The sequence below is a fragment of the Dermacentor andersoni genome, chromosome 2, assembly GCF_023375885.2.
Source record: "Dermacentor andersoni chromosome 2, qqDerAnde1_hic_scaffold, whole genome shotgun sequence".
NCBI lineage: Eukaryota > Metazoa > Arthropoda > Arachnida > Ixodida > Ixodidae > Dermacentor > Dermacentor andersoni.
The window spans coordinates 239,987,641-240,000,005 of NC_092815.1; the positions used below are offsets into that span (position 1 = coordinate 239,987,641).

The following is a 12,365-nucleotide window of genomic DNA, read 5'->3' on the forward strand; positions in this document are numbered from 1 at the left end:
CCCATCTCCGGTCTACGTACCCGGGAATTCCTATTCTCGTGGGTGGAGACTTCAATGCCCCACATACAGAATGGGGGTATAAGTACAACTCCCGAAGAGGATACCAAGTTAAAAACATCATGAGCGATGCCACTTTTACACTGTTGAACCATCATGCTGTGGCTACCTGTGCTGTACCCGCAGTATCTAGAACAAACGCTCCAGACCTCACGTGGTGTTCGGGTCCTGGAATGCCGCAGTGGCGGGTGGAACCAGATACATGGGGGAGTGATCATATGCCAATAATGATTGGTTTGCACAGAACGTACATAAAGAAAATTCGACGACGAGTAACAGTCACATATTGGGATAAGTTTCGGGAATCATCGATTGATAAAGGACCCTCAGAGCCCTCAGAAATTCTTCCCGCTTTGCAAGAACTGCTACGGAGGAACACCACTGTAACCAATGTTGACGAGGAACAACCTCAACCGGACCTCACCCTTTTGCAACTTTGGGCAAAGCGACGTCAGGCAGAAATGTATGCGTCGAAGAATCCCGATGCACCAGGTAGCCGTGCACATGCTAACCATATAGCGGCGAAGGCGCGTCGGCACGAAAAGCAACTTTCTCGACGACAATGGTATGAGTGGTGCGAGAATCTTGGATCGGGCATTGGAAACAGAGCACTTTGGCGTACGTTCCAGTCAATGGAACGCGGTCATATGCAACCTGACCCTGCAGCGAGCATTAGGCTAGCGATGCAGAGTTCGCCACATCAATTTGCAGAACACGCTGCTAGAGCGTTTTTCCTGAAATACGATCAAGCATCACCTATAAACTGCCCCGAAATTGATGAGTCTGACACAACTTCCATATCCAAAATATCCAGCCCTTTCAGCATGGCCAAACTAATAGCGGCGATTGAAACTTCGAAGCAACGAACAACACCTAGGCCCGGATTCTGAAACAGTCCTTTCCTTACTAAGGATGCTGTAACACGCCTTCCTTTCCTTACACGCTGTAAGGCGACCTGGCGTCGATTCTGGAACGTACCTTACTAAGGCGCACTAAGTTAAGAGTCTCCTTGGTGCTTCCCCGCGCTTAGGGAGCCGGCATGCTACCTTCATGCTTCCTAACCATGCTCCTCTACCTGAACGCATGCTTCTCCGCACGACTTTGCACGCGGTACGCTTGGCTAGGATAGGTGCCGTGCGCAGTCAAGGCCGCGGTAGCCAGCCGCCGTGTATTGACGTTCACTTTGGTTCGGCGGACTGCGTTTGGTGCCATATCTTTTTACTTTGATTTTGTGAAAATCGATCGCGGCGAGAATGACGGCCTTGCGATATTTATCTCAAGACTATTTTGTTTTTGTTTCAGGTTGTCCCACAGTTTTATTAGTTGTTTCACTTCGCGTCGGCGGATGTGCTGCATGATATTATATTCTGCGCACAGCAGCTGCCACGCTTTCGCCTTCGCGTTCAGCGACACACCGTCTGCTTTCTGGCTTTCAATCACATTGCTGTAGCTTTGTAGAAGTTCCGAGAACAAGTCTTTTTCTTCCTCCGTGAAATAAGCTTTGCCCGACATGGCAAATACATACACACGCCGACAAAGCACACGAAAAAAAAAAAAAAAAAGAAAGCGACGCCAGACCAACCGAACTCAGATGATGCCATAGTTGCTAGACTGAGTTTGCTTTCCTGCCATATGCATCAGGTTTGAACTATTTTTCCGTTATTAACCAAAGAAATGGAATTTATGCCCCGGTATAGAAGCAGAAATGTAATTTTAACAGTCCCGGCACTTTACCTTAGCAATTTATTACAAATATTTCGAATTTTTTTTGTAAGTAATCTCGAAACCAGAAGCCTCTAACGTTACACTTCCTTTGGTGAGGTGCTCCTTCCGCAGGAAAGGCAGCTTTTAGAATTCGCGGTGGCCTTCCGAGGGCGCCTAACATTTAGGTAGCAGGAAGGGCTCCTTGCGGAAGGTAGGGAAATGATCTACGGTTAGGAGCATTTCAGAATCCGGCCCCTAGTCCCGATGGTATTCCTTATGGGGTTTTCAAGAACATGGAAGGAGCAGCTCTCGACGCACTTCTTCAGGCTATTAATAAAGTATGGATGACTGGAAACGTTCCGCCTGATTGGAAGCATTCAATTGTTGTCGCGATTCCGAAACCAGGAAAGTCTCCAAATAGCCTGCAGTCTTTGCGCCCAATTTCACTAACCTCAACTGTCTGCAAGCTCGCTGAAAAGATGCTGGCCACACGTATTTCCTGGTGGCTTGAACGCCACGATAAATATCATCCTGCTCAAATTCGATTCCGTTTTTACTTGGGAACTGAAGACGGACTTTCTATTTATCAGACGATGTTTTACTGGTTGCACCACACAGTCACGCTGTGCGCACGGTAGTAGCAACAGACATAACGAAAGCTTATGACAATATAGACCATGCAATCATTATAGCCAACCTCATCGACCTGGGACTTCCACCGCGGGTGATAAGATTCATCTACTCATTCCTTCAGAATCGCACATTTGCGATTAGAGTAGATGAAAGGCAAGAAAGATACTTCACATCGAACAGAGGAGTCCCACAAGGTTCGGTTTTGGCTCCTCTTCTCTTCAACGTTGCTCTAATACCTCTAGCCTGGCAACTGCATCGGATTCCAGACGTGAGGTTCTTAATCTATGCGGATGACGTCACTTTGTGGTCCGTGCATGAAGATATATCTAGACAAACTCAACAGCTTCAAGAGGCCCAACTACGCTCGGAAAGCAGGGTTGGACATTTCCGCCCAAAAATCAAGCTATGTTGTGGTGGCCAACAAGAAAGGACGCACAAGAATCACGCAGCACCCCTTTACATTTAGACTCGGCGCAGTGACAATCCCTGAGGCTTCTGAGGTCCGCATACTGGGTCTCGATATTCACCGCTCTGGCAGTGGTGCACACTGGCTCCGTAAAACCAGACAGAGTTCGACAAAAACACTTCACCTTATTCGTCGCATTGCAGCAAAAGCAGCAGGAGCTCATACTGACGTAGCTCGACGGTTGGTGCGTGCAGTCTTGCAGCCACGAATTTTATATCAGGCACAATTTCAACGGCTGACTTTGGCACAGCTGGTACAGTTGGAGACGATTAATCGCGATGCTATGCGCACAATCACAGCACTGCCCCGCATCACTCCGATACCAACCTTACAGGAACAAGCCCAGCTCAACACAATTGCAAAGCTAATTTTGCAACGTGAAAAAGCACATGCAATAAAAAAGCAACTTATTCCGGCTGTCGCTGCATTGCATGCTCATTTTCAACGCGGCTCTCAGATTGACAATCAGCCCTATCCAATGCCTCCTTGGGAATTCACCAGCACCACAACTAATAAGCCAACGAAGTTAACGACGCAGCAATACAACAGGTATTATTGACAAACACAATATCGTCAATGCATCACGCGCTAACACCTGCAAAGTCTATACGGATGCTGCCATTCTCCCAGACGGCGGAAGGACATCATTTCTGAGTACTACGCATAATTTCATCAGCGGCCACCAGCGCTATTTATCTACGGAAGCCAGCGCTCTAGTAATGGAACTTCAAGCCATCCACGACGCTGTGCAAGATGCGACATCTAAGCTGCCTACCACCAAGCAACTAGATATCTTCACCGATTCTTTAGCGGCTATTCAGGAACTCAAGAAGGTTGGTAAGGCAATGGAAATCTGCGAGACAATATACACTATGAATAGTAAAACAGCTACTTGCGTCAAGGTACACTGGATTCAAGGCCATTCAGCAAACTCTCACAACATTGCTGCTGACCAGCAGGCACACTGCCCTCCTTATCCTGATCTTCCGCCTATTCCCCTCCCACCTCAACCCCTTAACTCGCTCCGAGCCCGTAAAAATTTTCTCCGGCAGGACACACGCACTCTTATCCCGCCGTGTGTCTGCTCCCTCCCCCTTCACCTTACTAGGGCGGAGGAAGTTGTGCTTAGGAGGCTTCGGGCCAGGGTGGCCCTTACACTGGCTGTTATCTCAAGGTGGAACTGGTCGCATTTACCACTGGGTGCTACGTGTCCATACTGCTCCGTTCCTGTGATGGAAGCAGATACATACCACCTAATATGGACATGTACTGGTTTAAAATCGGAACGCTCACGTCTCCTACTGCAAGCCGGCCTCCGCTACAGTGACAACCAGCTATGACCGCTGGATACATGACAAGAGATTCCACAAAACACTGCTTCAATTCATACACAACACAGGCCTCACAGCACACATATTATACACATATACGCACCAAGAATTATGCCTTAAGGGCAAGTCTTTACCGCAAAAAAAAAAAAAGTACACTGAGCCGAAAAAAAGAATGAAGGCGGGGCCCGTGACGTACAGGTCACATGATCGTCGAGCTCGGGTATGGGAGAACACAGGGAAGGAATTTCGTTTGCAGAGGCTAGACGGGGTGAGTGGAGAGAGTCTCGCTTGGCAGTGGAAGTTGCCTCCTGAAATCATGGGTTCGCGGCACTGAAATATTTCTGTGGGCTATTAATGAGCAGATTTGAAAAATGTTTGCGGCAGAATGTAGAGGACATGTAACAAATTCCAGCGTATAACCAAAATTTTCTATGGGGCCTGGTGAGGGGCCCATTAAGAAAGGAAGACTGGTTGCTACCTATACATTCCATAGTTATCATAAACAAAGCCATGACAGCCATAGAATGTGTTACAAGATTGATGGCACTAAACCAGGGTGTCTAGCACATCCACAATTCAAGATTCCCCAAGTTTCATTGAAAATTCCCTGTCTAAAAAACAAGAATTGGTTTTCTAACATGATTTTTCTTGCATTGTCCAAACAATTGGGCAACCAAAAGAAACAAATGCTGGAGGAAAATTAACAGCTTACATCAGCAGCAAGAAAAATCAAAGTAATAGTTCAGTCTTGCACTTCATTGTGATGCCTATAGTAACAAAAAGAGACGAACTCACAGCAACCCTGCGTCAATACACCGCACCAAGCAACTCACTCTCCGATTTCACGCCTGAGGCACATACCATATATACTCTTGTAATGGCTACACCTGCATAAACGCCACGCCCAGAACTTTGCAAAAGAAATCCCCCCAAAAATACATTTAAAAATTACCTATGTATAAGCTGCACACTTCATTTTTGAGAAGGTTGGCATTGTGATCTGTTGTGTAGTGCAAGAATTCTGAAGCTCTTTTTTTTTTTCAAGTCGGTGGCAAAACAAGGCAGCCATGCCAAACTTTCGGTGCCTCCAGGTAGCAAAAGTACAGCTTCCGAGATTTAGGAGCTGGCTCAGAGACGCTGCCGTCGCTGGTCTGTGGGGAGTCGCTATTTATTTCAGCCGGCAGGTGACACACTATGGGAATATCCAAGAATAGCCAAAGCCAGTACAAGCGAGTACTGTAGTTCGATGAAGTACCACCGAAAATATTTATGAAAAAAAAAAAAAGTCTTTTTCTCCGTGCAATGGCCACACTCCCGATTTCCACCCCAAATCTCGGAAAAATATCTGTGGGCATTACACGAGTACGTAGATATGGTACTACACAGTATATGTTGCACCCCTAGAGGTATTTGTTCGTTCCATGGCTGACAACCTTACCTTTAAAGCTTAAAAATGTTCACTGCGCATGAAAGAGCTCAAACTGCACCTTCAATCAGAGAGGCCATAGTTAAAAACTGCGTACAGACTCTAATGACCTGGTGGGCACCAATATATTTGAAATGAGAGTTTGACAGCAACAGCCATAAAAGTTTGCTTCATTCAGTTTTCTTGTTTTCTGTTTTTTTGTTGTGTTTACTTGCCACAAAAGGTTGGTAAAAAAAAGCTGCATTTATCGGCATCTTTGACAAGCTCTTTCTTGAAGTGTAAGGGTGTTAGCAATTTTACTTGTACTTTAGCCATTGTGTGTGCCACCTACATCTCCTCGACTCCAAATTGCACTACAAACTGCAACCCTTTTGAATATACCTCATGCATACCTTGTCCACTGCCCATTGCTCCCGAATGCTCACCTCAGGAAAGCCTTGATAATGCATTTGCTGGTTTGTGCGATGGTTTTATTAGGCTCATATCAGTTCCCTCATAGTAGCAAGGCACGCTATGCCTTTCTCAGCACTGGTAAGCTGATACAAAGAAACCACTTCTGCTTTATCGCGATGTATCAAACTTTGCTTCTCATGAACGGACATTGCTGCCTAGACAGGAATGCGAGTTGGACGATCACCCATTTGGTATTGATGCCAGCACCATCACGTGCAAACACAACTGAGTGTAATAAACTCAAGACGTAAGGATACGGTGACCGACCATTTTTCTACTTCATACCTGCTTGTTGCAGTGAAATCTGCAAGAGCAATCAATTTTGAATTCTCATTGCACAATCAACGTGAATTCTCACAATGAGGCGAGGAATAAAAGGTGTAAAGTTTCGTTCAATGCCTGTACCCTTAAACGCACATCGCTAGCAGTATGGCCTTCAGTAAGAGTCCTTTTCCTTCAACTCTATTCTTACAACCCACTGCATCATGTGGCCATGGTGCAGTGGTGTACAATGTAATCACAAAGGGCACAACAGCGAAGGAATCTAAGGAAAATATGGCCCCCCGTTGTGCTATGCAAATTTATTTTGAAGTTTTACAGCAGCATGCAGACTTTCCTTTTTGTGCATGTGTGTGCTCTGTAATAATGCAGGCAAGCTTGTTGAGAGTGGGCACGTGCCGCTGTCATCTGGCCAGCCAGATGCCGCATGTCTGTAGTCACTTCGTATAATCTGCTGCCAGTAAATCGGTGTGATTTCTGTAGCTTGATCACAACAATGTGGCAGTTAGGTCTGCGAAGGTACAATGTGACATCCAAACTTTTCAACCTCTCTGGTATTGCAAAATGTGAGCAAACAATTCAAAGTCTTTGTCAAAGAAGATAAAGAGGTGTAAGACAGTGATAAGAAGTTGCATCCAAATCATATTGCAGCCTCGCAAAAGACTGCAGATGCAATATACACCTGGCCACTAAATTTGTAATGTAAAAACTGAAAAAAAAAAATTTTAATTTATTTTTTGCTTTAAGTATCCCACTCACAACTTAAGGGTCTGTTCTGAACTTGAGTGTGGCCCCTATGTAGTGTTCTTGTGCCAGGTGCATAGGCCACAAAAAAAAAAAAGCTTTTTGCACTTTGCAAATTCTGAAAATTTGTGTGGGCAAATGTTACATGGCTAGATTATCATATGAGATGTAGTACGAGCAGACAGTGTCCAAAAAAGTAAAGCAAGAAAACCTAGCAGGGTGTTTGTAATTTCAACCACCAGCTCAGGGCCTAGGGGTACATGATCATGCTGTGACAAAGCACATGACAGTGACACTATACAAATGTCTTTTATAAACCAAACCAATTCACTGAAACTGCACAAAAGGGCTTCTTCAAAAAAGTTAACGACCAATGATCATAAATCTATCTGCTGAGAAGAGAACCCACTTGTCAAACTTGGATTAATTATCCCTTTTTATTTTTGAATGTGTGAACAAGGGCTCATAAGAAGAGCAAACTGTGCAAGCTGGTAGTGATTCATGTAAAAAAATTTAGTGCATAGACAGACAAAGGCATAGGGAAGAGAACAATGCACTTCCAAACTGGTGCACATGACCCGCAAACTTTCTTAGCAGAGAATACAAATGCTATTGTTGTACACAGCGTTGATGTTGTACATTAGGCTAAGAAGAAAGAGGCCAAAGGAAGGAAGGGAGATGGCACACGATGCATGCTCGACAAAATATGCCAGCAGGTTTGTACCATGTACCTCGGGAGTTGACATGTTGACGGGAGTGTTGTCTCGCTCATGTGGCACAGGCTGGCTGGTGCCTACATGTATGCTTGAACAAGCACCTTAATGCAAGGAAAAGGACCAGTGTGCTCCTCCCATTTGGTGATGCATTGCTGAGAATGCAGGTGTGCAGCAAAGCATGAAAGCACTTCGATTTTGTTCCAACAAGTGGACCAGATATAGAGGAAAATTATCGAGGCATACAATATTTAAAAAAGGGGAACAAGGCATATTAGCCAGCCCTCTCTAGTGTTTCATGAGAAAGAGCATTCTTTCTTTCTTAGATAATGAGGCAAGATGACAGCCACACATTTTGCATCCTGCTTTACTGTGTGATCTAGCCCCGTTTTGATGAACACGCTGCCTGTTTTGCTGGTTTTGAAATAAACTTTCAGTTGATGGCAGTGCTTGCGTAGAGTTCTCTTTCCTATGTCGAAAGTTTATGTGCTAAATTTCTCGGCAGAAAAATTATTTCAAGCCAAACAGGCCATAAACTCGACCCACTTCGATTTCAATTTTAGAAATTGCACCTTATTGCTGCATATAGGGAAAGCACATTTTGAATATATGTCTGGCGAAAAAAAAACATTTTCGTCTGCCAGAGCGTTGTTTCAATTCCCATGCATAAAAAGTAATGCATGGTGTACAAAAAAAAAAGGGGGGGGGGGGGGGGGCAAGAAGATTACACTCGATCTCATGAGCACAGAGACATTTTGCAGGCGATTTAGAAAAATTGTGCATTGATATTAACTGTGTGGCCTTCATATTATTTTTGCTATATTTAATGCAAAAGCAAAAAGCCCAATTTGAGCCAGGTTTGGGGATTTTTTTTCTATTTGCCTCGTGCGCTACCAATGGTGACGCTGCACACAGCACTCCCATGACGTCAGAGGGAGCATCTTTGCTCTGGCCGCAGTGGCTTCATTTTCTTGCGTTTGCGCGTGCTCCGACTGCATGCTCGCATAGCATGGTGCTCTCCGATTACCATCTGTATTTTTTCTTAGTGTTAGTTTTATTATTGCCAGCATTATAAGGACACCAAACCTTGTATATTAAGTGTATCTTCCAAACAAGCTGTAAATGGCACATTGTTGCGGTCCATCCAGAAATAGCAATGACAGTGCACCTAAGCAAGACTTGAAAGCTGCCTAGCTAGTATTCCATCCAAAGTAGATCTGAAGTGCAAAGGAAAAAATAAAACAGGAACAAAAGGGTGTCCTTTCATCGCCCTTTTCTTTCCCTTTACACCTCGAGTCTATTAGCGATAGCGCATCAACCAGCCCGACATGTAATAACTTATCTGAGGAGCATTCTTTCTTTTAGGTGAGAAAAACATTTCCAAAGTTGGGTCCCTGCTCCAACCAGTATCATTAATCTACAGTACATTTTCATTGCAGTGCACATGGGAAAATTGTGTATAGCTTTCACCAAACTGCTGCATAGTTCTTCCCATTGCGTTTTGCACCTAAGCACTTGGATTAGAAATTTATGCTGTATGCAGGCTCCAGTCGCACTGTCGTCTTCCTGGGCCGTCAGCTCCACTTGGACGGGCTTCCACGTCATGCTCGGGCTCCTTGAGCCACATGATCTGGCAAATAAATCGGTGGCTTCCGTTTGCTGGCCTGAGCAGTCACTTGCCAGGTGGCCTGACCACGACAAGCACTTTGGCTATAGGACCTCATTTCGGTCCCTATAGGGCTTTTCAAAAGAATGGACCTTCTTCAAAGCCTCCAAGGCTTCATTGTGGCAGATTGGGTTTATATTGCATGGCGATCTTACAACAGCCAATATAAAGACATTATTACAGCAAGTTTTTAATATGGTAGCAAAGTGCATTAGTGCGGTAGTCATGGTAGTACTGTGTTTTAGCTGCATGTTATGCCGAGCCTCTTGTGCTCAGGGCCTCTCAGTATGTTGTTGCATCAGATGCATGACAGCCAACCCTAGCAGATTGGTTACACTATTAAGAACTCACTGTAATAACAGCGTGTTCTTATTCGCTGCTATGCAGCCACTGTGCAGTACCAAAGCTACGGTGAGCTGTTGCCATGGCCATATGTGCCAGGTGTGCCCTTGGCACTATCAATATGGTTTGCCGCAGCCCACAAGATGCTTCACTGCACAGCAATTTCTGTGTGTAAACAACTGTACTGTGGTAGAAGGTTATGCTTTCTTGAAGTGCCATGCAGCCATAAAGAAATTTTCCTTCCTTCGTGTATGCAGGGGCTAGGCGTGCGCCTGCCTCGGGCCAGAAGCCTAGTGCTGCATGTAACTTACAATCTACATGATTTTGCGAAGTGAAGTGTTTACTTGGCCTTATTCACTGACTTTTCCAGGCTTTCCAGGTTGCTAGATATCCTGTTAAGAACAGTCCAGACTGCTGCATAGCAAGCTTCACTCATGGTGCATAAAGCATACGTCAACTGCCAAGACACTGACTGGCAAACTTAGCAGGCTTCCAGGGCTGGGCAAAGATACTTTGCAATTGTATCACGATATGATACAAGATACTCAGGCAACAACTATTTGAGATACAGATACAAGGTACTATCGCAATTATTGCATCCAATATAATACTGTCCAAACGTATCTCAAGATACTTCGATACATTCGCAAATTTGTTATTATAGATTTAAATAATGTAGCAGCAAACACACAGGCAGAAAAAAATGTTTGCTTCGAAATTTCTAACTCCGACCAACCTTGTTTCATTTGAAAGAAATGTCTGTTACTATCTCAAAATTTTTGTCTTTCTTGCTCAAAGTATAATATCTTCATTCCAAAACAACGTGCAAAAGCCACTAGATGCAAGGCAACCCCATACTTGCATTGTTCAGACTTCGTAACAAAGCACCACACAAGAGAAACTTTGATAACAACACTATAGCAGCATCAGAATTTGCGCTAAAGATGCCGCACGCATTGGCGCACGCAGCACAGTACAGTGGCTGCGAGCAAGTGCTATGGCACAGACACAAATAAGCACAAAAAATCAAGAAAACAAAAGGTTGGCTGTGCACAAACGTTTGCAGGCTTGTGTTTGTTGGGATGGTGCGACCGCCGCCACTTGATTCTGCTTCACCAATACAGACACTCACACCTGATCACTTGCCCTTGCTGGAGGTCACTGCCTTTAGTTCTATTCAAGTGACTTAGTGGCAGCAGTATCACCTTGAGAAGTGGAGTTCAGCCAACGTTTATAGTTTTGCACAGTGGTGTTGCGATAGCAGTACCTTATATCTGAAGATACACAATACATTTATCCATGTATAGAAAATACAGATAATGGTACGTACATGTCTTGCCAGACGTAGCATGATACAGATACAAAATACCCATAAAGTATCTAAGATTGTATCTAAGATACATGTACCTTCAATACTGCCCAGCACTGGCTGTAATCAATGCAAAGCTTCAAATGGGCACCACAAAATGAATAAGAGGAAGCCTCCTCACTGAAATCACTCATGACGCATGGTCGACCTCTGCTGCTCCCAGTAATCTTCTGGATCTCCATAATAAACAACTCTCACACATAGCCATGTGACACTAAATGCTCTTCTTGTCCAAGGACATAGAACATAGGCTAGTTCCATATTTTACTAATTTATATAATCTACATTTCCAGTCAAAGAAGCTTTCTCTGCCAAAAGAAAAAGGCAAAGATTGGAACAAACTTGAGCATGGTCCACGTCACTGGCACTGCCATGGTTCTCACTCCATTCCTGCAAATAAAACATGTAACACTAAGGACAGCTCATTTTTTTAGAACATTAATGAAAGGACAATTGACGATTGCTCTTAAAACACACAAAGAAAGCAAACTGAACACGGCCCAAAGGTAGCATGACATTGAAATGCAGAGTGCTACTGCAAAGGTCTGGGGCCACACGCCAGTCAAATAATCAAAACAAACAAGCCCACGTTTCACAATGTTCCATTTTCTTTTCTATTCTACAACACATCATGTTTAGTCAACACTAACTAGCCGAATCTTCTATTCTGTTAAGAAAAGTAGCCGAATCTTCTATTCTGTTAAGTGTATATGCAGGATGGAACAGGGATGCTGATGGGAATATCTTGTAATGCTCTGTTCAACCAAGGCTCGTAGATCAGTTACTGCAATGACAGTGTGTGTTCTGCTTAGCAGTAGCTAGAATAAAGACGTGAGCACTGACAACTAGGGGCGCAGCCGGGGGTGGGGGGGCCTTATGGAGCTTCAGCCCCTTCCGAAATTCTTTTGTGCTGTCGTGCACCGCCGACCAAAGCAACCCCCGGTGCCGAAAATCATTCTGGATTTTGTCTAGAATGTCGTTTTCACGCTCAAAAAGACATTTCGGCGTGATCATTGCGAACTCTGGCTGGATTTCGTGGCACCATCCATGCACCGGGAGTCACATAATGCAAGGAGGGCTCCATCCAAGCACAAAGTTTCAAGGGCGTTTCAATGGCGGACGGGTTGATCGCGGCATCTCGCAGAAGCAGCGGAATCTACGGAGTGCGTGGATTTCAATTCT

The 12,365-nt window shown here is 44.6% G+C and overlaps 1 protein-coding gene across 1 annotated transcript in view; it reads right to left on the minus strand.

Moving 5' to 3' along the window:
* The window catches only part of LOC126539897 (uncharacterized), a 145,595-nt gene that overhangs the window by 100,890 nt on the left and 32,340 nt on the right, over positions 1–12,365 (minus strand). Inside the window, exon 3 of the mRNA XM_050186710.2 lies at positions 11,526–11,573. Within this exon, the coding sequence (XP_050042667.1) occupies positions 11,526–11,573 (48 nt within the window). The remainder of the gene's footprint in view (positions 1–11,525; positions 11,574–12,365) is intronic.